Source organism: Schistocerca americana, chromosome 5 (genome assembly GCF_021461395.2).
Source record: "Schistocerca americana isolate TAMUIC-IGC-003095 chromosome 5, iqSchAmer2.1, whole genome shotgun sequence".
Lineage (NCBI taxonomy): Eukaryota > Metazoa > Arthropoda > Insecta > Orthoptera > Acrididae > Schistocerca > Schistocerca americana.
This window is the reverse complement of record NC_060123.1, coordinates 153030194-153058004: the sequence shown is the minus strand read 5'-3', so window position 1 is coordinate 153058004 and position 27811 is coordinate 153030194. Positions and strand designations below refer to the sequence as shown.

General features: G+C 44.2%; 1 protein-coding gene across 1 annotated transcript in view; it reads right to left on the bottom strand.

The window, feature by feature from the left end:
- The window catches only part of LOC124616020, a 174784-nt gene extending 163295 nt beyond the window's left edge, over positions 1-11489 (bottom strand). Inside the window, exon 1 of the mRNA XM_047144238.1 lies at positions 10749-11489. Within this exon, the coding sequence (XP_047000194.1) occupies positions 10749-10753 (5 nt within the window). The 5' untranslated portion in view covers positions 10754-11489. The remainder of the gene's footprint in view (positions 1-10748) is intronic.
- Positions 11490-27811: the final 16322 nt, after the last annotated feature.

Below are 27811 nucleotides of genomic sequence, written 5' to 3'. Positions count from 1 at the left end.
ACTGCGAGGAAGTACTACCCAAAAAATGAGTCACAGGGCAACCTTTCAACTTAGATTTTTAAGACTTCGAGTTAATAACTCTTTTTTCGGTCCTGCTGTAAACGCACTGAAATTGAACGAGCTGAACAGCGCACAACATTCTAGAAACGCCTAAGGACGTTTACCCACGTACAAATCGTTCTTTCATTTAGTGTTCACCGAATGAATATTTGTTTCGAATGACTCAATATTATCATCAACAAATTCCATACAGTGCATGTACGCCGACAACTGCGCGATCTATATGTTCTGCAACAAGAATCGCACCAAGGCGATATTAGTTCGTCTACGAGTACATCTGTGCTCTGAAAGCAGCCACACGCTGCGTGCCGGATCATACTCCTTCTACCACTATCTTTTCCTGCTTCCGTGTTCCACTGGCGAATCGTGCGTGGTAAGAGCCACTGTCGGCAAACTTCAGTATGAGCTCTGTTTTTTCTGATATTTTTCCATTGAGGTAATTTCGCTAAACATTAGAGCTGTTGATCATAATCGATATGTCTCTCAGAAAATACCGATATATATCGGAAATGCCCTCTTCCGCGATATATTGGTGTTCTAATATCAAAATGGTAATATCGAATGATGAAATTTTTATTTTATATTTTTTCGCAATTTTTGGTAAACATTTGGAACTGTCCTTTTGAAATTCTAGTAGAACATAATTTTACTTTTACTGTGTGGGGGAGTCTTACTACCTTTTGGGCTTTCATCACGTCCAGTGTTCTTCTTTGTATGAAGCAGAAATATGTGTGGCGCAAAAGAAGAATGCTGATTGCACTGGGGAAAGGTGGTGTGAATGGAATAACAAGATTTCTAGTGCGAAGAAATAGCATGCCAGCTAAGTTAAAAAAAAAAAAAAAAAAAAAAAAAAAAAGCTATCTGCTATTTCTTCACATCGGCTTTCTTCAAAAACAGCTGCTGAAGATGATGAAAAAAACTCTAAATGACAAGACTGGTCGAACAGTCCACGGGTGTACTGCCGGTCCATAGTGTCCAACGGGCACAATATTTCGGCGATCAGACATGTCGCCATCGTCAGGGAGAAACGCCGGGAGAAACTGAAGAACCACATCATATACCTCAACGGGGAGGAGATGCATCGCAGCATGAAGAAATTCCACAAGCTGCGCCACCGAACGCACCTGATGATTGCGACATGTCTGATCGCCGAAATATTGTGCCCGTTGGACACTATGGACCGGCAGTACACTCGTGGACTGTTTGAGCAAGAAATACGCCGGGAAAAACTGAAGAATCACGACAAGATTGGTGTTTGCGACGGGTGGAAACGCGTTGAGGGGAAATGCTGACGTAATCGGCGCTCCGTGCTACCAACAGAAACTGCAACGTTTAGTTTCACCACGCAATTTACCTACATCAACGTGAAAAAAGTTTTATTTCGACACGCAGATAATGAAAAATTAAGAAAATCTGGTTAAATGGAATGAAATATTGCATGACAGTGCACCATGTACACATTTGTAATTAACAACACAACAATCGACCAAAAACGTATTCTAATACAACTCAACATAACAGCAGACACAATACACGACAGAATAAAATTCAGAAACATCATTAAGAAAAGTAAACTACATGAGATACAATGTGACAAACGAACTGGCGTAAAATGGACCGAAGAACGCAAGCAAGATCACAGCCGGAAGATGAAAGAAATATGGGCAACCAAAAAGGCAATCAAGATGAAGCCGAAGACACAAAGCCAACAAGAAGCATGGACAGAGGACCGGAAACAGAAACACAGCGAACGAGTGAGGGGAGTTTGGGCAGCAAGGAAGACAGCAAAAGGAACTGGCCATGTAGTTTAGTCCAAATGCGCTCTTTAAGGGCAGAACACCAATAATAATAATAATAATAATAATAATACAAGCTTTTCATCTGCACAAACTCCCATTATAATCTTTCAAATTAAGCGTTTTTCTTTCAATTATTGCTCTAAGCTAGACGGGTTGCTAGCTTGTTGATGTACAGAATATCTGATAACAAACCAATACTTAAATACATAGCTCTAATATTTACAATGTGCAGCCGATATTTTTTCTTTGGGTAATCGATATTTCTTGTCGCGATATCGAGGGGTGTTTTTATTTTAAATATCGATGTATCGGACTCCCGATCTTTTTAAAAATGTGAGCAGTCCTACAAGATATACGTGGGAGGAAGTAATTGTGTGCCCCGACTCTTCTAATGCACGCTCTCGGAACCTCAACATCAAACGGCCCGCTGCCGCACTGGAGCTAGCTGAAAGTCTCCGTAACGCTCCCGTGACGAAACGTGTCGCTCTTCGTTCGATCTCCTCCAACTCTTCTGTTAATCCCAATTGGTGAGAGTCACTGATTGACTCACAGTACTAACTAATCGATCTAACAAGTCAAGCAAGCTATTTCTTCCGTGGAAGAATCGAACTCCTGAAGGCTTTTCCAATGAATGTCGGACAGGAATCTGCTCTTCCTGCATTACTTTTATGTGGTCATTCCACTTAAGCTCTCAGAGGGCAGTTACTCCTAGGTATTTTATGGTAGCTACCGTTTCCAGTAATTTTTCACCAACAGCGTAATTGAATAAGAGCAGATAGCTCTTCGCCAATTAACGCGCAACATGTTACATCTTTTTACGTTCATGCTCGACTGCGAGTCTCTGGACAAGTCATCGACCTTCGCAGCTGTTCCTGCATTTCGATATACTTCCGCATTGCGGCCTAATCAGCAGAATAAGAGTGTACGGAAAATCAGACCAGCTGTGTAATTGGATTGAAGAGTTCCCAGCAAACAGGACACAGCACCTCACTCTCAACGGAGAAAAATCTTCAGATGTAAAAGTATCTTCGTGCGCACTCCAAGGAAGTGTTATAGGAGCTTTACGTTTCGCAAAAAAGTCATTATAATTTTAAAACTTAATAAACCACGGAATAATGTAGATAGAGAGGTAAAAATTGACATACATGCTTGGAATGACATGGGATTTTATTAGAACAAAAAAAAAAAAAAAAAAAAAAAAAAAGAACACCCCATATTGCTAGACGCGTGAAAGATCTATTGCGCGCGTCATTTGGTGATGATCGTGTGCTCAGCCGCCACTTTCGTCATGCTTGGCCTCCCAGGTCCCCAGACCTCAGTCCGTGCGATTATTGGCTTTGGGGTTACCTGAAGTCGCAAGTGTATCGTGATCGACCGACATCTCTAGGGATGCTGAAAGACAACATTCGACGCCAATGCCTCACCATAACTCCGGACATGCTTTACAGTGCTGTTCACAACATTATTCCTCGACTGCAGCTATTGTTGAGGAATGATGGTGGACATACTGAGCATTTCCTGTAAAGAACATCATCTTTGCTTTGTCTTACTTTGTTATGCTAATTATTGCTATTCTGATCAGATGAAGCGCCATCTGTCGGACATTTTGTGGAATTTTGTATTTTTTGGTTCTACTAAAACTCCATGTCATTCCAAGCATGTGTGTCAATTTCTACCTCTCTATCTATATTATTCCGTGATTTATTCAGTTTTCAAATTTATACTGACTTTTTGATCACCCAGTATAAAGGATGTAAAACAAATGCACGTCAAAAATCGCAGGACACATTCCTCACATGCAGACAAAGAAATTATGTTATATGAACATGGGCCTGGAAACTTTTTTTTTTTCATTTACAACTCATTTTCTCAAACCCATTAATCATGGGAAACTCATTAATCATGGGAAACATACACGAACAGAACGCATCAGCATATCACAGGCAACTGTTTCTGACAGGAGATGTTCAGTATGCTCTCTGTGGGCACTGATACGTGTAGCAATATCCATTGTCGTAGTGAATCTCGGATGCGCTGATGTATCCCTGAAATACTGCGTATGGTTTCCATAATACGGGTACGGGACCTCTGAACATCTCGTACTGGGGTTCCATACGCGAGCGCTATCAAATGCCCCGACAAATAAAAGTCCTGTGGGTTTAGATCCGGAGAGCGTGGAGGCCAGGCAATTGGTCCGTCTCTACCTATCCATCTGTCACCGAATCTATTATTTAGAAGCCATAGGACATTAACACTAAAATGAGGTGGTGCCCCGTCGTGCATCACAACTGCTAACCCATCAGGCAGAACATTCTCTACGAAATTACAATAACGTTGTCCGTTGAACGTGGGTGGAAGAAAGTGAGGCCCTACCAAGCACCAACAATGCCGGCCCAAACACTGACAGAAAATCTTTGTTGATTACTTGATTCAACAGTTGCGTTATGATTGACGTCTGCCCATATACGCCGACCGTGGAAATTTAGAATCTGATCTTACTGAGACTCGTTGGAGAATATGAACTGTAACACGGAAACAAAGCGTTTCCAGGTCCATTATCATACAACATTTTTTTTTTTTTTTCGTCTTTGTGTGAGGAATGTGCCCTAGAATTTGTGCCGTACATTTTTGTTACGCTCTATTTAAGTGATATAGTGGCTAACATTCGAGTTACATTAGGCTTTTCTTGGATGATGCTGACGTATACAGAAATATCGCAAAGCCAGAAAATTGCATCTACAAGCAAATGCAGGAAGACCCGTACAGGATCGACGCTTGGTGCAGAAATTGGCATCTGACCCTCAGCATATACAAATATACAGCATAAATATCTAGAAGTATGCGTACGAAGCCATTTAAATGTGAACGACCACAGAAAACTCATTGCAGGTAGGGCAGCTGCCTGTTTGAGATTCATTGGAAGAATCCTCAGGATTCGTGGTCCATTCACGAAGAGGGGTAGCTTACAAAAGGCTCATTCGACCGATACTTAAATACTTCTCGAGTATCGGAGTCCATATCAGAGAGGATTGACGTTTATTTATTTTATTGCCTTCCTTTAGACTTACTCTCTCTATTTATATAACTGGTCCTTTAGACTTACTCTCTCTATTTACATAACTGGTCGTGTTTTTAACATCTTTTGAAAAATGATTCAAATGGCTCTGAGCACTATGGGACTTAACATCTGAGGTCATCAGTCCCCTAGAACTTAGACACATTCATGCCCGAGGCAGGATTCGAACCTGCGACCGTACCAGTCGCGCGGTTCCAGACTGAAGTGTCTAGAACCGCTCGTCCACCGCGGCCGGCCATCTTTCGAAACTGTTGCACCTTTTGATTGATTACAAACTTTTGTCTCGGCATGATGTCTTGGAGGAGCATTTTGGGGACCGCATTCTGACTCTGGGGTACCCAGAAGAGACTGGCATGGACCTCGACTGGGCGCCTATTCTCTGGATCTGAACACATACGACTCCTTTCTGTGGCGTTATATTAAGGACTAGGCGTACAACAATAACCCGACAACCATTGCTGAGATGGAAACGGCCATCCAGGAGGTCATCGACAGCATCGGTATTCTGACACTCCAGTGGGTCATGCAGACTTTCGTTATTCGTTTGTGCCACATTATCTCCAATGACGGCAGGCGTATTTCGAACATTTCATATCCTAAATTTGAATATCTTTAGTGACGTTTACATGTTGCATAAAATGTGAGCACGCCGTAGTTTGTAACTAAATGGCTCTGAGCACTATGGGACTTAACTTCTGAGGTCATCAGTCCCCTAGAACTTAGAACTACTTAAACCTAACTAACCTAAGGACATCACACACATCCATACCCGAGGCAGGATTCGAACCTGCGACCGTAGCGGTCGCCCGGTTCCAGACTAGCGGCTAGAACCGCTCGGCCGCCCCGGCCGGCGTAGTTTGTAAGTAATATACCTCTTTTCATACAGTTCAATAAGTGTCACCCAGTATGTACGTGAATGTATTATAATAGATAATTGCGAGGACTGACAGAGGAAATAGAGAAGATACAAACAAGAGCAGAGCGTTTCGTTTCAGGTTTATGTAGTAAGCACAAACACGTCATGGAGATGCTCAGCTAATTCCAGTGACACACGCTGCAGGAGAGGAGTTCTGCATCACGGTGTGATCTGCTGTTTAAGTTCCGACAGTGTAAGTTTCTAGAAGAGTCAAGCAACGTATTGCTTTCTCCTACGTACAGCTCGCGAAATGGCAATTAAGATAACATTAGAGAAATGCGAGCTGACGGAGGCTTACCAGCAATCGTTCTTCGTGCTAACCATACGTGACTGGAACAGGAAAATGGGGAAGTGACATTTGCTACACAAAGTATTCTCAGGCGTACCGTGAGGTGGCTCGCGGACTGCAGAACTAGATGTTGTCTTCCGGTGTAGCAGCTTTCCTATAGCTTCCGAAGTTATGAAATTGACAATTTATATAGAAAGGGAGTGAAACTGTCGCCCAGTGGCGAATCGTACCGTGGTAGCCGGGTTGTTCGCGGCAAGGTGACGGGTCTCCCTGCTCCCATGTCGAAGGGCGGCCACTGGCGAAGCGCTTCCGACTGGAGGGAGCGGCGCGGCTCTGGCAGAGCCCTCCTCCTCTGGCTGAGGACTCCGCAGGAATTTTAAACGCGCCGAGGGCCAACCAAGGTCATCGAGATGGCCCCTCCGGCCCGCAGGAGACAATGGTCCCAGCCCAGCACGGACAGGACGGGCGGGGCACGGAAAAGCGAACAAAAAAGGGGCAGGGGGATAAGGCAGGCGCGCCGTGGATCGAGGTGAGGCGACGGGCGACGATTTAAACGTGGGGGATGGAGGAAGGAAGGGCACGTGAGGGAGGTCAAGTGTGCGCCAGTTGCGGCGCGCTCGGTGATTAATGTGCGCCGGCACTCATACGACGAGCAACCGAGACCGGTTTAACATACGCCAGGCAACCGGGGAACGCACCTCAAAACTCGCTCCACCTGCTCAGTGTTTTGGAGACACTTTGCGTGTAGTAAGTACCGTGTCGCGTGTCATTTACTTAGCGCCTTGGATACCACAGCATACAAAAATAGTGAACATGTGCTGGGCAGAGATAGAGACGGAAAAGAAGGAGATTAGCTTTTCATGGCTGGCTCTGAGCACTATGCGACTTAACTTCTGAGGTCATCAATCACCTAGAACCTAGAACTAATTAAATCTAACTAACCTAAGGACATCATACACATCCATGCCCGAGGCAGGATTCGAACCTGCGACCGTAGCGGTCGCTCGGGTCCAGACTGTAGCGCCTAGAACCGCTCGGCCACTCCGGCCGGCAATTAGCTTTTCAACTTATCTGGCTGCTTCAAAGACATTGAAATCAAAACATCTGACATATTCCCGCTGTTTTACTTGGTAGTATTAGACCTGTATAATGTAAGTCAAGTAATGCAATACGATGAGCTAAGATCATGCCGCGTCGTATAACATGACATATACCATCCTGTGATTCAACACGGCATTTGTCATGTCGTGCAACATGACACAACGTGTCATTAAAGTTTAGGATGTGTGCATCCCCACCCTGAGATGTTTTTTATCATAGAAGCACTCTCCACTTTCGAATACTTCGTATTGTAGACACATTCCACTCCCTATAAGCACATAAAATCGTGTCTGTTTTTGCACCCCCCGCCATACATATACCAGGAGGTGCATCTAAGAGAGTACATTGCGTTGGGGGAGTAGAGTTAACTCGTAAAAAAAGCGCAAATATGTCGAGATGTTTTTATTTAAATGTCTTTGAAGCTGCCAGATAATTCGAAAAGCTGGTACCGTTGTTTTACCTCTCTACCACTGCCCAGGAGGGCATACTCGCCTTCTTTTGTGCTATGACAGGAGCATTTTCCATTCTGGTTCCCAACTTTTACGCAACCATTAACTTGACATTAGATCACTATAGTTTGGCAACCGGTGTAAATTTTTACGGACTCGGGTAGTGATTGATCAGATGCAGGTTTTGTTATTGTCTTTCGAAACATGTTGCTTTTACCGTCGCAACGGATAAAGCTCCCATGAAACAACAGGACGACCATTAGTTACATGTATTTGTCTGTCATCTAACAACGTTTGAACAGATTCGCTCAAGCCTGAAACATAGAAGAGGCGGGCGTAAAAAACTCACTAGAAACGTGGGTTTTGGGCGTGAGATCCTCCTGAAGCCAATTTTTCTAAAAGCAAATGTCACTTTTATCGTAAGTATGCATTTTTTATTCATTTGATTCCTTTAAACAGTTTCTGCACATTCTATTCGAGGAAAACGAATTTTACGTGCTAAACTAATTCGACTTCAAACTACGGTACCTCGATAAAGATTTATTGGATAAAAATAAATTCGTTTTGACTTTACCTATTTATCCACCTTCCTGCAAAGTTTGAACCGATTCGTACAAGCAAAGTTTGAACCGTTCGTACAAGAAGGAAGTATGGAAGCGTCGCGCTTCATACTATTCCCGGAAAAACGTTCTGTTGCACGTAAAAACTGAAGGAAGAGAAAATTTTTCAAACGGATGAAACTTATCTTAGACCAAGGTGAGATACATCAATGGAGTAAATTTGAACTATCAGTCTCGCTCCAGTCAGGAGATATTTAAGTCTGACTGCTTTTGCACGTAAAATCTAAACGGTGCACACACAAATGGTGCGATTATGTGAGCATTAATTTCAGCCTAATTAAAAACTTTTGCAAAAGGAATTTACGGACTCGCACCATTTGTCTGTACGTCAGCTTCGGTTCGTTGTTCAAACCTTACTTATTATGTTGTAACATGGTTACAGTAAAACAGATGTTCGAATGGCTACAAAAATGTCCTCTGGTCCAGACTAAACCAAAATCTGCTTACCTCATATTCCTATCTCAAATAAGAACATATTATCAAGACCTCCAATCGCGATTCTGCGCGCGGCCTTTTCCACACCGTAACGATATCGGCATCTACATCTATGACCAGCAAACCACTGAACTGCATGGTAGAGTGTACTTTCCAGTACGCCATGTGTTACAGTTCCTTCCCTTTATTACAATCGTGTATGATTTACTATTAAAATCGTCTGCAGGATTAGTAATACACTAGATGGACAGCAAGGTTTCCAGTACACATCCATAGGGCACGCCCGAAGTTGTCTCTACGTTTGACAACTCCCCTCCATCCAAGCTAACATGCTACGACCTCTCCCTATCAAGAGATCCTCGGTCCAGGCACTACTTTCATTTGATCCTCTATATGATCACACTTTCGTTAGTATCCATACCTGTCAAAGGCTTTTCGGATATCAGGAAATGATTCATCTACATGACTAACTTCATCCGTGACTTTGACGGTATCATACGAGAAAGAAGTCTGTGAGTATTCCAGGGGAAGAGGCTCACATCAAACGACGGAGAACAATTTTACATTTGACATTGCTCTTCGCACAGTCTAAACTGGGAAAAAGGCGAGGATGTTACGCAATCTTTCCTGTTGGGAAAAATAATAATCAGCATGCGACGACTTTTCTTATAACTTGAAAAGAGCAGTTACGTGTCGAGTCGGAGATTATCGTTCTCGAATGAGGACAAGAGAAAGTGCTCAGGTTTGAATATACGGAATAAACACAACTCAAGAATACTCCTCAATGTCTGTTTCGATATTCTAAGTCACGACAAATCCTCCACGAATTTGCAATAATGCCGTGAAAATAAGTTAGACGAATGATTTTGTCTCCTTCTAGAGTACACAGTCTCGATATTAGCAAAAATGTGTGGTTTACTTTGTGTCACAGAGCCGAATACGTGTGTCTGTACCTGTGGAGATACAGCAAGATATATTGAGAATGTCCCTACGGGGTCGTTAAGCCTTGGTAGCAGTCGTGTAATCAAACACATTATTCCAGTGGAATCAGTTCCAACACATGCTCGAACCACCTTCGGACAGTATTCGTTGCACGTTAGGGAAGACCGGGCTCTCGCCTGATTACCTGTACAGTTACAATGGGCATGTGTAGCTCGGGTGTCAAGTGTCAGACTCCAAGTCCATACGTCTGAGGTTCAGTACTCGATGGGTCTAAGGTTTATTTCTGTCACTTAAGGCTCCTTTCACCTTTGGGAACGATTTCTTAATGTGACCTACAACAATCTGCACCATGGGTAGGAGTCAACACAAAGCTATTGGTCCCCCTTTGACTGACTCAGCTAGGTTCAAAAGATGAAGGAATCGAACAGCAGATAACTTTCAATACGACAAAGCCACGTAAAGTACTATTCGAACCAACCTTCGGGATCCTAACAGCTTTAATTCATACTACGGTAGAATCATTTCATGCAATGAAAAGCATACGAGATTCTCAGCATTACTAACGAAAACATGTACAGAACAGCGATGTGAAGGAAAAGTCCAGTAGGAAAGTGAAAATACAGATCTTTTAGATGGTTCCAGCACGATTGCATTCTCGAATGTGTGACGACTACTGTATCAAGATGACTGCAACTGGTAAAGCGGTGGTGGTTGTAATGTAATTGGGACTAACACTTAATAAATGCAGTCAGGAATGAGTAGATCGCTTGGTAACTGATCGATCAGTACAAAACTTCCAAGCTTTTGTCATTCACATGTTCATTGTGAAATTAGAATGTGTGTGTTTCAGTATTAAGAGGTCAACAAGTAAGTCGTTCTACGGCAAAGAAAATTTGGAGCTTATGGCAGATTGAATACCCGTTCGTAACGTTTGAAAATTATGCGGAACCCATACGTATATAATAATCGCTCGTGGCATTTTTCCTTCAGCTTTTTCTTTAGTTGCATCCCTTCTCAACGAACCAGCTTTCCAGAGTAGTATGTCGCGCGCTGTAACTCACCTCATTTGCAGTTTACAGCGCAGCTTCTCGGCTGTGCCGACTCGCAGAACTCGACGAAAAACTCCCAGGCACTGAGATCCCAGCTGGTGTGCTTCGTCGTCAGAGGCCAGCTTACGGTCGACGTGAAGGCACAGCCTCGAATCTAGTCCACAATAACGAGCTATTTACTACTCGCACCATCCACAGACACGTTCCCGAGTCAAGTCGTTTATAGTCACACGCTCTGGGAAACACCAACCGCCGCCGCTCTGCAATACACAGTGGTGCCGAAAGCGAATGTTGCGCGAGCCGCAAGCAGACCTGCGCTGGCCCGGATGCTAAAGTTCACGATGCGAGCAGCTGAGTAACGGGAAACCTGCGCTGACGCACCAGTGGGTGTCGCCACCTATCGTAAGAACTCGAGAGCTGCTGGCTGCACCGCCCGCTGGATGACTTCCTTACGGTGTGTCGTCACAGAAGAGTGTGGCAGCAGACGACTAATCACTGCAAGGCGGTTTCACGACGTCGGTACGCCCGCAGATGGCGCTGTTGACCACCGGTGTACGCAACCCTAGGTACCGGAGTAAAACACATTTAAGCTGGCTTCACAACCCTCGCAGTGGACCAGTCTCTCGACAGTTTGCCTCCAGGACAGCTGCAGCTGGTGGGTGGCACAGTGCTGGAACGGCAGGCACCCCGTCACGCGTGTTGCTCCCGGACCGCGCAGCAGACGCTCTGACCGCCGAGCTGCGGCGTCGTCCAGCGACTGACTCGCGGTCCGCGGCGTCCCCAGACGAGCGGCCGAGCGGCTGCCCCCACCACCGCAGATCTGCCCCCACCACCGCCACCGCTGCCCCCACTACTGCCAGTCCCCCCACCACGGCGCCGCCTCCTACGCAGGGCCGCCACCGGCGCACGCAAGTGGCTGCTCGGCGGTGGGCGCCGTTGCGCAACTGCTGCCCGTGGTGCTGCTGCCGCCTGCGTCTCGAGCCGCGGTCGACGCTCGCAAGGGAATTCTGCCTGCCGGCTGCTCCTGCTGCCTGCTCCCGTGCAGACGCGGGTCAAGGCCGCCGCGAGGCGCCGCTCCGGACCACGGCGGAGCGCTGCCCATCCGTTCGTTGCACTCGATGCAACCGACCTGTCCGGACTGTTAAGGTCCTTACCACCCGCCGAATCACTTGAGCGTCCCAAGCCAGGAGGGACGAGTGAAACCGCGAAGTGTGAGGATGGCAAGAGGACCGACATTTAGAACAGGAAAAAATCTACATTTGTACAATCGAAACCACTGTGCAGAGCGTGGAAACAAGTAATCCCCGCCGGCCGCTGGTGGCCGAGCGGTTCTAGGCGCTTCAGTCTGGAACCGCGCGACCGCTACGTCGCAGGTTCGAATCCTGCCTCGGGCATGGATGTGTGTGATGTCCTTAGGTTAGTTAGGTTTAAGTAGTTCTAAGTTCTAGGGGACTGATGACCTGAGATGTTAAGTCCCATAGTGCTCAGAGCCAAGTATTCCCCACTGCACTATGTAATAGGCTCCGGTCACAGTGGCACCGACCAACGGTCGCCAGACGTCGTCGCCAGAGGTCACCCGAAAACGTCGGCCGATGGTTTGGCCACAGTGATCCCCTTCCTCAGTTTTCGGTGGAATCATAAAGATTACATTAGGGGATACAATGGTAAGACAGAGATTTCGGAACTAGATTTTAAATTGTAAAACTTTTACACGCGCAGATGAGAACTCTGACCACAATTTATTGGTTATGAACTGTTACTTGTAACTAAATAAATTGTCAAAAGGTTGCGACATGAATAAATTGAAAGAACCAGAGATTGTTGAGAGTTTCAGATAGAGCAATGGTCAACGTTTGATTAGAATGTTGTTGTTGTTGTTGTTGTGGTCTTCAGTCCTGAGACTGGTTTGATGCAGCTCTCCATGCTACTCTATCCTGTGCAAGCTTCTTCATCTCCCAGTACTTACTGCAACCTACATCCATCTGAATCTGCTTAGTGTATTGATCTCTTGGTCTCCCTCTACGATTTTTACCCTCCACGCTGCCCTCCAATGCTAAATTTGTGATCCCCTGATGCCTCAAAACATGTCCTACCAACCGATCCCTTCTTCTAGTCAAGTTGTGCCACAAACTTCTCTTCTCCTCAATCCTATTCAATACCTCCTCATTAGTTACGTGATCTACCCACCTTATCTTCAGCATTCTTCTGTAGCACCACATTTCGAAAGCTTCTATTCTCTTCTTGTGCAAACTGGTTATCGTCCATGTTATACTTCCATACATGGCTACACTCCATACAAATACTTTCAGAAACGACTTCCTGACACTTAAATCTATACTCGATGTTAACAAATTTCTCTTCTTCAGAAACGATTTCCTTGCGATTGCCAGTCTACATTTTATATCTTCTCTACTTCGACCATCATGAGTTATTTTACTCCCTAAATAGCAAAACTCCTTTACTACTTTCAGTGTCTCATTTCCTAATCTAATCCCCTCAGCATCACCCGATTTAATTTGACTACATTCCATTATCCTCGTTTTGCTTTTGTTGATGTTCATCTTATATCCTCCTTTCAAGACACTGTCCATTCCGTTCAACTGCTCTTCCAAGTCCTTTGCTGTCACTGACAGAATTACAATGTCATCGGCAAACCTCAAAGTTTTTACTTCTTCTCCGTGAATTTTAATACCTACTCCGAATTTTTCTTTTGTTTCCTTTACTGCTTGCTCAATATACAGATTGAATAACATCGGAGAGAGGCTACAACCCTGTCTCACTCCTTTCCCAACCACTGCTTCCCTTTCATGCCCCTCGACTCTTATAACTGCCATCTGGTTTCTGTACAAATTGTAAATAGCCTTTCGCTCCCTGTATTTTACCCCTGCCACCTTCAGAATTTGAAAGAGAGTATTCCAGTTAACGTTGTCAAAAGCTTTCTCTAAGTCTACAAATGCTAGAAACGTAGGTTTGCCTTTTCTTAATCTTTATTCTAAGATAAGTCGTAAGGTTAGTATTGCCTCACGTGTTCCAACATTTCTACGGAATCCAAACTGATCCTCCCCGAGGTCCGCTTCTACCAGTTTTTCCATTCGTCTGTAAAGAATTCGCGTTAGTATTTTGCAGCTGTGACTTATTAAACTGATAGTTCTGTAATTTTCACATCTGTCAACACCCGCTTTCTTTGGGATTGGAAGTATTACATTCTTCTTGAAGTCTGTGGGTATTTCGCCTGTGTCATACATCTTGCTCACCAGATGGTAGAGTTTTGTCATGACTGGCTCTCCCAAGGCCATCAGTAGTTCTAATGGAATGTTGTCTACTCCCGGGGCCTTGTTTCGACTCAGGTCTTTCAGTGCTCTGTCAAACTCTTCACGCAGTATCTTATCTCCCATTTCATCTTCATCTACATCCTCTTCCATTTCCATAATATTGTCCTCAAGTACATTGCCCTTGTATAAACCCTCTATATACTCCTTCCACCTTTCTGCCTTCCTTTCTTTGCTTAGAACTGGGTTGCCATCTGAGCTCTTGATATTCATACAAGTGGTTCTCTTCTGTCCAAAGGCCTCTTTAATTTTCCTGTAGGCAGTATCTATCTTACCCCTAGTGAGACAAGCCTCTACATCCTTACATTTGTACTCTAGCCATCCCTGCTTAGCCATTTTGCACTTCCTGTCAATCTCATTTTTGAGACGTTTGTATTCCTTTTTGCCTGCATTTTTATATTTTCTCCTTCCATCAATTAAATTCAATATTTCTTCTGTTACACAAGGATTTCTATTAGCCCTCATCTTTTTACCTACTTGATCCTCTGCTGCCTTCACTACTTCATCCCTCAGAGCTACCCATTCTTCTTCTACTGTATTTCTTTCCCCCATTCCTGTCAATTGTTCCCTTATGCTCTCCCTCAAACTCTCTACAACCTCTGGTTCTTTCAGTTTATCCAAGTCCCATCTCCTTAAATTCCCGCCTTTTTGCAGTTTCTTCAGCTTCAATCTGTAGTTCATAACCAATAGATTGTGGTCAGAATCCACATCTGCCCCTGGAAATGTCTTACAATTTAAAACCTGGTTCCTAAATCTCTGTCTTACCATTATGTAATCTATCTGATACCTTTTAGTATCTCCAGGATTCTTCCAGGTATACAACCTTCTTTCATGATTCTTGAACCAAGTGTTAGCTATGATTAAGTTATGCTCTGTGCAAAATTCTACAAGGCGGCTTCCTCTTTCAATTTCTTCCCCCCAATCCATATTCACCTACTATGTTTCCTTCTCTCCCTTTTCCTACTGACGAATTCCAGTCACCCATGACTATTAAATTTTCGTCTGCCTTCACTACCTGAATGGGGGAAAGGAATATAGCAAAAAATAAATGGATAGCTTTGAGAGAAGAAATAGTGAACACAACTGAGGATCAAATGGGTAAAGGACAAGGCCTAATAGAAATACTTGCATAACAAAGGAGATACTGAATTTAATTGATGAAAGGAGAAAATATAAAAATGCAGCAAATGAAGCAGGCGAAAGGAAATACACTCCGTCTTCAGGCCACGAATGGCCTACCGGTACCATCCGACCGCCGTGTCATCCTCCGAGGAGGATGCGGATAGGAGGAGCGTGGAGTCAGCACACCGCTCTCCCGGTCGTTAGGATGGCATTCTTGACCGAAGCCACTACTATTCGGTCGAGTAGCTTTCTCAATTGCCATCACGAGGCTGAGTGCACCACAAAAAATGGCAACAGCGCATGGCGGCTGGATGGTCATCCATCCAAGTGCCAGCCACGCCCAACTGCGCTTAAGTTCGGTGATCTCACGGGAACCGGTGTATTCAATGTGGCAAGGCCATTGCCCGAAAGGAAATACAAATTTCTAAAAAAATGAGGCTGACAGGAAGTGCAGAATGGCTAAGCTGGAATGGCTGGACGACAAATGTAAGGATTTAGCGGTAAGATAAAGACCGCCTCCATGAATATTAAAGAGGCCTTTGGAGAAAAGAGAAGCACCTGTATGACTATGAAGAGCTCAGATGGAAAATCAGTTCTAAGTAAAGAATGGAAAGGTGGAATGATATTACAGAGGGCCTATAGAAGGGAGGTGAACTTGCAGGCAACGGAAATGGAAGAGGACTTAGATAAAGATGAGATGGGAGACATGATACTGCGAAAAGAATTTGACAGAGCACTCAAAGATCTAAGTGGAAACAAGGCCCCGGAAGTACACGACATTTCGTCAGATCTAATAAATGCCTTGGGAGAGTTTGCCATGACAAAACTCTTCCATCTCGTGTGCAGAATTTATGATACAGGCGAAATATACTCAGACTTCAAGATGAATGTAATAATTCAATTTCATAGAAAGCATACGCCGACAGGTACGAATGTTACCGAGCAGTGAGTTTAATACAGAATAATAGAAAAACTGGTAGAATCCGACCTCGCGAGAGACCAATTTGGGTGTAGAACAAGCGAGGTAATGCTGACCTTACGACTTGTCTTAGAAGCTATGTTAAGGAAAGGCAAACATACGTGTATAGCATTTGTAGACTTAGAGAAAGCTTTTGACCATGTTGACAGGAACATTCTCTTTGAAATTCTGAAGATAGCAGGACCGAAGTACAAAGAGCAAAAGGCCATTTACAAACCAGAAGGCAGTTGTAAGAGTCGAGAGCTATGAAAGGGAAGAGGTGACTGAGTTGGGAGTGAGACAGGGTTGTATCTTATCCTCGATGTTATTCAATCTGAACATTGAGCAAGCAGTAAAAGACAACAAAGAAATAATTGGAGAAGGAATTCAAGTTCATAGAGGAAAAATAAAAACTTTGAGGTTTTACGATGAAATTGCAATGCTGTCAGAGACAGCAAAGGACTTTGAAGAGCATTTGAACGGAATGAGCAGTGTCTTAAAAGGTGAATATAAGATGAACAGCACGAAAAGCAAAACAAGGGAATGGAATGTCGTCTAATTAAATTAAGTGGTGCTGAGGGAATTAGATTAGGAAACGAAACGCTTAAAATTGTAGATGAGTTTTACTATTTGGACAGTAAAATTACTGATGATGGCCGGCCGAAGTGGCCGTGCGGTTAAAGGCGCTGCAGTCTGGAACCGCAAGACCGCTACGGTCGCAGGTTCGAATCCTGCCTCGGGCGTGGATGTGTGTGATGTCCTTAGGTTAGTTAGGTTTAAGTAGTTCTAAGTTCTAGGGGACTGATGACCACAGCTGTTAAGTCCCATAGTGCTCAGAGCCATTTGTACCATTTTAGCCGGCTCGTCTGAAAGAAATAAATAACACTGAAAAGGGAGGGGGAGGAGGATAATCTCACAACTGTCCACCTGTCGTAAGCGTGTTGGTTCCACTCCACCGGGGAAAGTGGGAGGGGGGGGGGGGGACCTTGGGCTATGTGACACAGTTTCGTGACTGACGCCACTGGTGCTCATGAGTATGGCTAGCCACAGCCGGGCTGACCTTTCTCCTGCGCGGAGCTTCGGGCAGGTAACGGAACCGGCGACCGGGACCTCTCCATTTGGCACAACCTGACTAGAAGAAGCGATCGATTGGTAGGGCATACTCTGGGACACCAAGGGATCACCAGTTTAGTATTGGAGGGGAAGTGTTAGGGGTAAAAATTGTTGAGGGAGACCAAGACACGAATACAGTAAGCACATTCAGAACGATGTAAGTAGCAGCAGTTATTCTGAGATGACGACGCTTGCACAGGATAGAGAAAGATGGAGAGCTGCATCAAACCAGTCTTCGGACTGAAGACCACAACAATAACAACACAAATTCGAGTAATGTTAAATCTTAAGTATGCTGCATTACGGCTTTTCCTATTTAAAAAAAAAAAAAAAAACCGAATGCGTATGAATCAGCAATATTCGTCTCCAAAACAACGAGGCAAGTACTGTAAACTCTTTCCTAAGTTATTGTAATAAGCAGACAAGCTTTCTGAAAATATGAGATGACAGCAGAAACGTCCTTTTACGTTTTCAAGATGATTCAGAAGGTTAAAATGGCTCTGAGCACTATGGGACTTAACATCTGAGGTCATCAGTCGCCTAGACTTAGAACTACTTAATCCCAACTAACCTAAGGACATCACAGACGTCCATATCCGAGACAGGATTCGAACCTGCGACCGTAACAGCAGCGCGGTTCCGGACTGAAGCACCTAGAACCACTCGGTCACAGCGGCCGGATCTCGAGTTGACTCGTGATGACTCCGAAAAGCAAGATTGCAAACACTCTGCACAAATTGAATTAAAATCAGCGAAACAGACATATGTCAATTGACTTTCAATGAGTGTCACTCAATAAAAGCGCGAAAGACAAACACAAATTTTAGAATAAAAATCCTTGAACACCTAATGCACCGAAAAATACATGCACTGCATTTGCAAATCACCTCATATAACAAAACCACCACGATACTGCCATAAAACCAACAGTAACCAGTAATAATAACGCCATAATCCAGTAATAATAATGTCTAGATAGCTAAAGTCCACCTACTACAACTCAAAAACTGGAGTTGTTACACCCAGGTATTTCTATGAGTTTACCGATTCATTTTGTGCTCGTTCGTATTGTGGTCCTAGCATACTTCGTTTTGTGAAGAGCACAAATTTGCATCTCTGAACATTTAAAGCATGACTGTACCACTTTGAAATCTTATCAAGATCCGAATGAATATTTCCGGAACTTTTTTCAGATATTACTTCTCTGCATTAACTAATCTCCGTGAAAAGTCTGAAGTTACTGTCTGTATTGTCAGCGAGATCATAATTATACAATGAACAGGGGCCCAAACACATTTCGCTGTGGCACACCTGAAGTTTCTTCTATGCCTGCATTATTTCATCCATGATGGTTTGAGAACACTGCGGCTGTTTTCGTATCACTGAGGGAAAAATACACGCAGTGTAACCTAATATTATTTTTATGGGGTTTAACTGTACACAGAACGCTCATGAGAAACTCACTGATAATGAGGGTCTTGCGGGGCCTTTTGTCCCACTGATGCTTAGAGTGCATCTGAAGATCGAGGCTCATTCTAGAAGCAACCAGAAGACGTCCGATGGAATCCCTATTTTTTGCTCCACTTTACCGTGTCAAGTGCGTATCTGTGTTGTGTGAAGGAGTGTGTTGACGAGATGCATAGGGTACTGTTGTGTTTTTTTGTCTTAAGGAAAAGAAGGAAGAAAGAAAGAGGATGAAACCCGTACCAGCACAAAGATTACTTCTCACCAAGAGTATAAAAGGGAACGCCAAACTTGACATCTTTATGTTATAAAAAGTGCTTCAAACTCTCAAACATTCGTCGCTATGGCGTGCAGTCGTATTTAATTAGGGGCTGTACGGCACTGCCAGAACCACCACCACCATCACTTCTTCGCCTCTTCCTGGCCAGTACTTGCAGTGTTATAATTGTTAAGTACACGTTGGGAAAAAATTTGGAAATTTGTGGTAACTTCCTATGGGACTAAACTGCTGAGGTCATCGGTCCCTTGACTTACAAACTACTTAATCTAACTTAAACTAACTTACGCTAAGGACAACACACACACCCATACTCGAGGACGGACTCGAACCTCCGACGGGGGGAGCCGCGCGAACCGTGGCAAAGCACCCTAGACCGCGCGGCTACACCGCATGGCACACATTGGCAAATTAATTCATGAAACGATCGATATATTTTATGTATTTTGAAAGTAGAGGGGAGAGAAAAGAAAGGATAGGGAAGGATGATATCAGCTGCACCGGGACTTTATGCGGAATCGGCGGCGACGAGTGAAAATGTGTGCCAGACCGGGATTCGAACCGGGGATATCGTCCTTACTGGGCAACTGCGTTAACCACTGTGCCATCCGGACACAGTATTTATCGCAAATTCACAAACTGTCTCGGCACGCTCACTGGCCACCCACAGTCCCAGCTGGCGCCACCTACGCATTCTCCTGCGCGCTCGCTTTTTTTAGATTCCCGCAGGAGGTTCTTTTGGGAAGGGGGGGGGGGGGGGGGGAGGGGCAAGGTGAGAGAGCGGCTGTTTGTGACGTCATTGTCTCGTGAGACGGTGTTAAAGTCCTACGTGTCATTCCCTGCTGTAAACGAATGTTGATAAATGGAAGAAGAGTGTCAGAAGAAATGGGACATCAGGACGGACGATATTCGATTAGAGAGCAAAAAATCAAGTATAGCACCCGGACTGAACAAATTACGGAGGTGTAGACGAGAGAGGGGGAGAGGGAGATGAGTAGGGAAAAGTGGCCCTGAAGATTTTGTAAGAATCCTGTCAATATCAGAACAGGAGGAAGTTCATCTTTAATTGGTAGTTGTGACCGCTCAATGTCATTCAATACGATCATGACGACACCCCTCGATCGACGTTAGCACTCGTGGTGTCACTCGCCTTCATACATGGCAGTGGACGTTTGAAAATTCGTGACGCTAACTCAATGGTCGTCAGTTGATTTAAAAGTTATTCCTGGCTGACTCTTAATTCAATTACTGCCACGGGGGTGAGGAGAAAGAACACATCCTGGTGACACCAGCATTATTCGTAATTAGATGTTCGATTAATCTGAATGGTTTGCAATGTTCCAGCGATTCTATTCGAACTCTATACTGATACACCGACAAGGACGACATTCGCAGACAAACATGCAAGTACGTAATGAATGTTCAGTTTCTCAATATAGTTCGTCGCACTCACACATTATACATCCGCTGTAAGAACAATTCCATGCATTTACATTTTTGGTGTCCCACAATATTGGTTGGCTAAATATTATGACGATACGTTATATACAACTTCCACAGATATTGTTTATCATGTAATCAAGACTACGTAATGAAGCCAAAATCGTGGAGAAAATTGAAATGTACTTTATTTATTAACACTTTTCTTTTCACTAACTAAATATGAAATATGAATCGGGATTGGAGGTGATGATCCTATTCTTCTTTTCAGTATTAGAATGGTCGATATCGTGTTCTGAATAACGCGTGTCATATAATGTCCAAATATCGACACGACCCAGGCTCTCAATTCGGCACTTAAATGTCTATTCTTCGCTCTCGAAATATTCGATGTGATTGTCTTTCACACGCAGGGTTCAATTTAACGGTATATTCACTGTTTTTCGTATGTTAGGTCCGCGTTAATTAATATCTGGTAGTTAATAAACGAACTATTTTTATGCTGGCGCGTTGTTTGTATCAGTTACCCCCGCAACCATCCAAGGATAAGATTCTCTTAATGTTCCGCGCACACGTGTTTCGCAATTTCATAAAATGCAGAATTACGTAAACTGTAGCTTTCCGTTGCGGAGAACTTTCGTGAGTTCCACAACCATAATACGAGGGCCGTTCAGAAAGTAACCTCCGGTTGATTTAAAAAAATACACCAAGTTAAATAAAAATATTTTAATATATACATCTTACAACTACATCTTTGCACTATTTTTCTACATAGTCTCCATAGCGATTGAGGCACTTATCGTATCTCTTCACAAGCTTTGAAATTCCTTCTGCATAAAAATCACCCGCTTGTGCCTGGAGCCAGCCTGTGACCGCATCTTTGAGCTCTTCGTCGTCATCAAACCGCTGTGACCCGATCCATTTCTTCAAATGCATGAAGAGGTGATAATCACTTGGCGCCAGGTCTGGGCTGTAAGGTGGATGGTTGATAACGTCCCACTTGAAGGACTCAAGAAGGGCCGTTGTTCTGCGAGCAGAGTGAGGACGGGCGTTATCGTGCAAAAAAACGATACCGGAAGTCAGCATACCACGGCGTTTGTTCTGTATAGCCCGTCGTAACTTTTTTATTGTTTCACAGTACACGTCTTGATTAATGATCGTACCACGTTCCATGAATTCAACCAACAACACCCCTTTGGCATCCCAAAACACCGTTGCCATCAGTTTTCTGGCAGAAAAATCTTGCGAGGCTTTTCTTGGTTTGGTAGGCGAATTTGAATGTGCCCACATCTTTGATTGTTCTTTTGTCTCAGGGTTCACGTACTTAATCCAGGTTTCGTCACCGGTCACGATTCTGTTTAACAATGGTTCTCCTTCGTCCTCATAACGTGACAGAAAGTCTAATGCAGAGGCCATTCTTTGAGTTTTGTGGTGGTCGGTACGAATTTTGGGCACCCATCGTGCACAGAACTTACGGTAACCCAATCTTGCTGTCACTATCTCGTACAAGAGAGTCTTAGAAATCTGTGGAAAACCAGTAGACAACTCCGACATTGAGAAACGTCGATTTTCACGAACTTTTGCATCAACTGTCTGAACGAGTTCGTCAGTCACCAATGATGGTCTACCACTCCTCTCTTCATCATGAACGTTTTCTCGTCCACTTTTAAATAAACGTACCCATTCACGGACAACTCCTTCACTCATAACTCTTGGTCCGTACACGGCACAAAGCTCACGATGAATAGCTGCTGCAGAATATCCTTTGGCTGTAAAAAACCTTATGACAGCACGCACTTCACATTTGACGGGGTTTTCTATTGCAGCACACATTTCAAACTGCCACAAAAACTAAACTAGCGCAGGTACGACGTTCACTCGACCACGGCTTGATGCCGACTGACCTGTTGAGTGCGTGAACGCACAGATGGCGTCGCTACTCCCCCCACAACCCGCACTGTGACCAATCGGAGGTTACTTTCTGAACCGCCCTCGTAGTTTCCCCTAGAGTATTTTTCCCAGCTAACACAAAGTTCGAGTTATGTTGTCGGAATCATTTTCACTTCACCCGACAATAAACGTCTCTGATCACTTCGTCACACGTAATGTATTTTAAACGTGCTTGAAGAGTCTTTAAATAATCTCCTTAACGAATTTCGCAGTCACGTACCACTTTTCCATCGACTAGCCCGATCGCGATAACTGATGGTAGAGAGCTCAATAATGTGTTACATGCTCTTTTATATGTATTAAAAAAGAAACGCACCCCTATATCTTTCTGTCGCGCTTGGTCTTTGCTACCTTGCTTTTTATTACTTGTCATTGTATTGCTTCTTAGTAATACTGTGCAGTTATTAAAGTTTCGTATTACTTTCCCCTTTTTAATTCTTCCAAAATAAAGTCTATTTATCCCCTATTTTAATTAATATGATGCTAATTGACACGCCTGCCCGCAAAGTACCGTTATATAGTGCACACCAGGCTGTCTGATCACTATTTCGGCTCGTCTGAGGCCGCGGTGGTCTCGCGGATCTAGGCGCGCAGTCCGGAACCGCGCGACTGCTACGGTCGCAGGTTCGAATCCTACCTCAGGCGTGGATGTGTGTGATGTCCTTAGGTTAGTTAGGTTTAAGTAGTTCTAAGTTCTAGGGGACTGATGACCACAGCTGTTAAGTCCCATAGTGCTCAGAGCCATTTGTACCATTTTAGCCGGCTCGTCTGAAAGAAATAAATAACACTGAAAAGGGAGGGGGAGGAGGATAATCTCACAACTGTCCACCTGTCGTAAGCGTGTTGGTTCCACTCCACCAGGGAAAGTGGGAGGGGGGGGGGGACCTTGGGCTATGTAACACAGTTTCGTGACTGACGCCACTGGTGCTCATGAGTATGGCTAGCCACAGCCGGGCTGACCTTTCTCCTGCGCGGAGCTTCGGGCAGGTAACGGAACCGGCGACCGGGACCTCTCCATTTCGCACTTACAGCGACGGCGCAGTCTCGACGGCGATACGGGCTCTGAGCTCTGCCTCACACGGCAAGGCGGGGCACGCGGGGCAACAATCCAGTCACGTGTTTCCGTACAGCTACCCGACTTCGTTTTCACTTGATATGTAACTGTAATTGTGTGTGTGTGTGTGTGTGTGTGTGTGTGTGTGTTTGTGTCTGTGTTTGTTTGTAGTGTAGTGACGTGTTCGTGTTGGAGATTATGGGAGAAAGGAGACGGGGAAACCCGGTGCTGGCACATATCCTATTCCTTCGCCGAGCTTAACGTCCCCATCCGACAGACGAATCACCATCAACAGTCAATTCTGATAGCGTACTTGCGTCACTGTGTAAGACGTCGTGGTCTCCTGAACTTCATTGCTTACATATTCCGCCCTCACAATCATATTCCGCACATCAAGACGCTTCGAATCTGAACTCGATAAGACAAAGTCAATGTTGTAGGAATTCATGTAAACAATACGCAAATAACTAATAAATCGCAAGTGCGCACCGTGGTTGAAATACTCGAGGCTGGCATACACACATACATTCCAGACACGACGGTCACAGGAGCTTTTAGTTCGAGAGAGGCAACCACACGCCAGGAGGCCAGTCCCAACCCATCTACGTCGGCGGTGGACGCCCGTGGAGCAGACAGTGTTTGCGGAGAGGGGCCGTTCCGTTGTTGCTCTTGGAGCGAGGAACAAGTCTCTCCTCAGTACTTCACTGGGAGAGCACCTCTGTCGAGAGCGAATAGAAGTGCGACTCTATACTCAGTCCTTGCGATTAAGCGTTGTTCACTGTGTTGGCTGACACACTTATTGTGCGGTGTGAACGGACAGAGTTATAGTTAAACGAGCGAATCTTGAGTGGCATTGCAGTGGACTGGTTATCTGTCTGGTGTACCATGCCAAGTCCTTGACTTCATCAAGGCATAGGGAGAGTTTGATTGGTGAAGGTCAATCCAGATAGAACGAGAGTTATCTTATTTGTCAGCAGCGAACGGCGCAGACAGCAGTCATCGCAGCTTACGGTATTGTGCGCTACAGCTATTGCGAGTCCCATATTTCCTCCACAACAGTACACTTCACTGCATTTTACACGCGACAGCCTCGACCGTACCTAGCAACATTCTAAAGGATAATTATTCAAGTTAAGTAGGTGCGCCTCTCAGCCATTCTGCCAAGTCAACAACAATCTTAAACTTTGTACAGAAATTTCATTAGCGAATCCTATCCTTGAGAGGTAACTTCACATTCAAAAAAAAAAAACAACAAAAAAAAAACAAAAAAAAAACAGTATATAACTTGTTCAATTCATAACTAAAAGTGCCACTGTGATTTCTCAGAATTTTTGCAAAATAAGTAATAACTTTCGTTAGTTTCATGTTTTTCTTACACTAACTAGCACTACTCCAGTATCCCACTAGTTACGTAAGAAATTTTGTAAATTTTTGTGGCATTTCCCTACAGCGGACGACTCCAGAAGATATTTATTGCTTAAAGTTTTTCAGGCATTTCTCTTTAGAGCGTTAGGAGCGTCTGTCTGACTTCTGTAGTAGTGTGGGAGTGGAAATTGTATATTGCAGAAACCACAGGGTAAAGGGTACTTCTCAGATTAATCCGTTGCACAGAATAACAGAATCTCAGATCAACCCCACGGTCGCAACTGATAACCAATCTTTGCGGCACTGTCCTGGATTAAACTCCAAACCTCTCCCCAGTAAGGGCATGCGACACTGTTGGTAGTGACCCATCCGTCTGACGGAGACGTTACGCTCGGTGGAGGAATTGGTTATGATCTGGCGCCAGATTTCACACTCTCCTTTCTTTCATCATCTCCAGTACGAACACGACGCTACACTATACACACACACACACACACACACCATTGCAATAATTTACACTTAACAGATACGCTTACACACACAGCTCTCATACTTCACAAAGAAACGTGCCTGCCGGCGCGGAGGATGGGGAAAACCTTTCCAATTAGGCGGCTGAGCTTGCCCTTCGGCGTCTGCCAGCCACTCATGCCATACGATGTTTCTTTAATTTATTGTGTGATTGGATTAAGAGTTCCTAGATAGCAGAACGCAGCATGTCATTCTCAATGGAGAGAAGTCTTCCGAAGTAAGAGTGATTTCAGGTGTGCCGCAGGGGAGTGTCGTAGGACCGTTGCTATTCACAATATACATAAATGACCTTGTGGATAACATCGGAAGTTCACAGAGGCTTTTTGCGGATGATGCTGTGGTATGGTTCAAATGGCTCTGAGCACTATGGGACTCAACTGCTGAGGTCATTAGTCCCCTAGAACTTAGAACTAGTTAAACCTAACTAACCTAAGGACATCACAAACATCCATGCCCGAGGCAGGATTCGAACCTGCGACCGTAGCGTTCTTGCGGTTCCAGACTGCAGCGCCTTTAACCGCACGGCCTCTTCGGCCGGCTGATGCTGTGGTATATCGAGAGGTTGTAACAATGCAAAATTGTACTGAAATGCAGGAGGATCTGCAGCGAATTGACGCATGGTACAGGGAATGGCAATTGAATCTCAATGTAGACAAGTGTAATGAGCTGCGAATACATAGAAAGAAAGATCCTTTATCATTTAGCTACAATATAGCAGGTCAGCAACTGGAAGCAGTTAATTCCATAAATTATCTGGGAGTACGTATTAGGAGTGATTTAAAATGGAATGATCATATAAAGTTGATCGTCGGTAAAGCAGATGCCAGACTGAGATTCATTGGAAGAATCCTAAGGAAATGCAATCCGAAAACAAAGGAAGTAGGTTACAGTATGCTTGTTCGCCCACTGCTTGAATACTGCTCACTGGTGTGGGATCCGTACCAGATAGGGTTGATAGAAAAGATAGAGAAGATCCAACGGAGAGCAGCGCGCTTCGTTACAGGATCATTTAGTAATCGCGAAAGCGTTACGGAGATGATAGATAAACTCCAGTGGAAGACTCTGCAGGAGAGACGCTCAGTAGCTCTGTACGGGCTTTTGTTGAAGTTTCGAGAACATACCTTCACTGAGGAGTCAAGCAGTATATTGCTCCCTCCTACGTATATCTCGCGAAGAGACCATGAGGATAAAATCAGAGAGATTAGACCCCACACAGAGGCATGCCGACAATCCTTTCCATGAACAATACGAGACTGGAATAGAAGAGAGAACCGATATAGGTACTCAAGGTACCCTCCGCCACACACCTTTAGGTGGCTTGCGGAGTATGGATGTAGATGTAGATATTTCACTTAACTTCAAAAACGGGCATGTGGTTTCAAACTGATTTCGCAAAAAGAGGAGGGAAAATAAAAATCATGTTTCATTGAACGCTCTCTGTTATCAGCACTATCTTAAGATAGTGTCGACCTCGTTACTGCATTTGCAATGACATTAGCTCTGTAAGGCTTCATTAGGACGAGATCTGTTTGAACTGTTTCGTATGGAAAGCTTCCCAGGTTCGTAATAAAAACTATCGTCTTTAATTTCTGATAGTGACACGTCGATTAAATCATACGAGGCGAGATTTCGGTTGCGAGTGCGTGAGTGGAAAAAATTGCCTGAATATTTTGCTAGTCAGTATCAGTCCCGGTTGGTCCTCGAAACTTGAACAGAACTGGAAGGGTCAGTGTTCTAAGGTTCTCACATTCTTTGGACTTCCGTCCACCTTTCGTTAATGTTATATTTTAGTAAGCATGTCTTTCTGCTTTAAAATTTTAGTCAATATTTACTGCACTTCTCTTGCTACAACTAAACTGCAATTCTGGTTGTATATATGAACTACCTTTTTATAGTCTGAGAACGTCCAGACAACCCCGTTCCTCAAAGCTTACAAATTCTGCACGCAAGTCTCCCCACACAAGCTTTGTAACGGCTAAAAAACTACATACATAGTTTGCAGACAACCCATCTTTCGTTCCGTTCTGAGTTACAGTAATTTACAATACTACCGGAAAGTGAAAAAAGCGAAGGAATCCCCAGTAGTTATTTATTCCGCTACGGCACATGACAAAGCTCATATACCACAATAGTGGCAGGAATTACGTTTTCTCCTTGAGGAAGGTGTGTTTGGAGTATTGTAGTATTCTTTAAATAATTTGTATTCTAAATTATATGATCGTCACTAATATGAAGTAACGTGGTCGTGCTTTTAATGTAAATTAAGACTGCCCTCGAGCTGAAGGCTGATTTGCTCATTTCAGTACCCCGCCAGGCGTTGTCCTTACCATGCACCAAACTCTGAGCAGAAGTAAGCAGCCAATTAAAGTGGATTCCGATCCAGGGTGCGCCTTCTCATTTTTTACATGTACAATTTATTGCAAGTAGCGTCGTAAACGATAAACGACAAACAAATCCGGCCCAAAGAACCTTTAA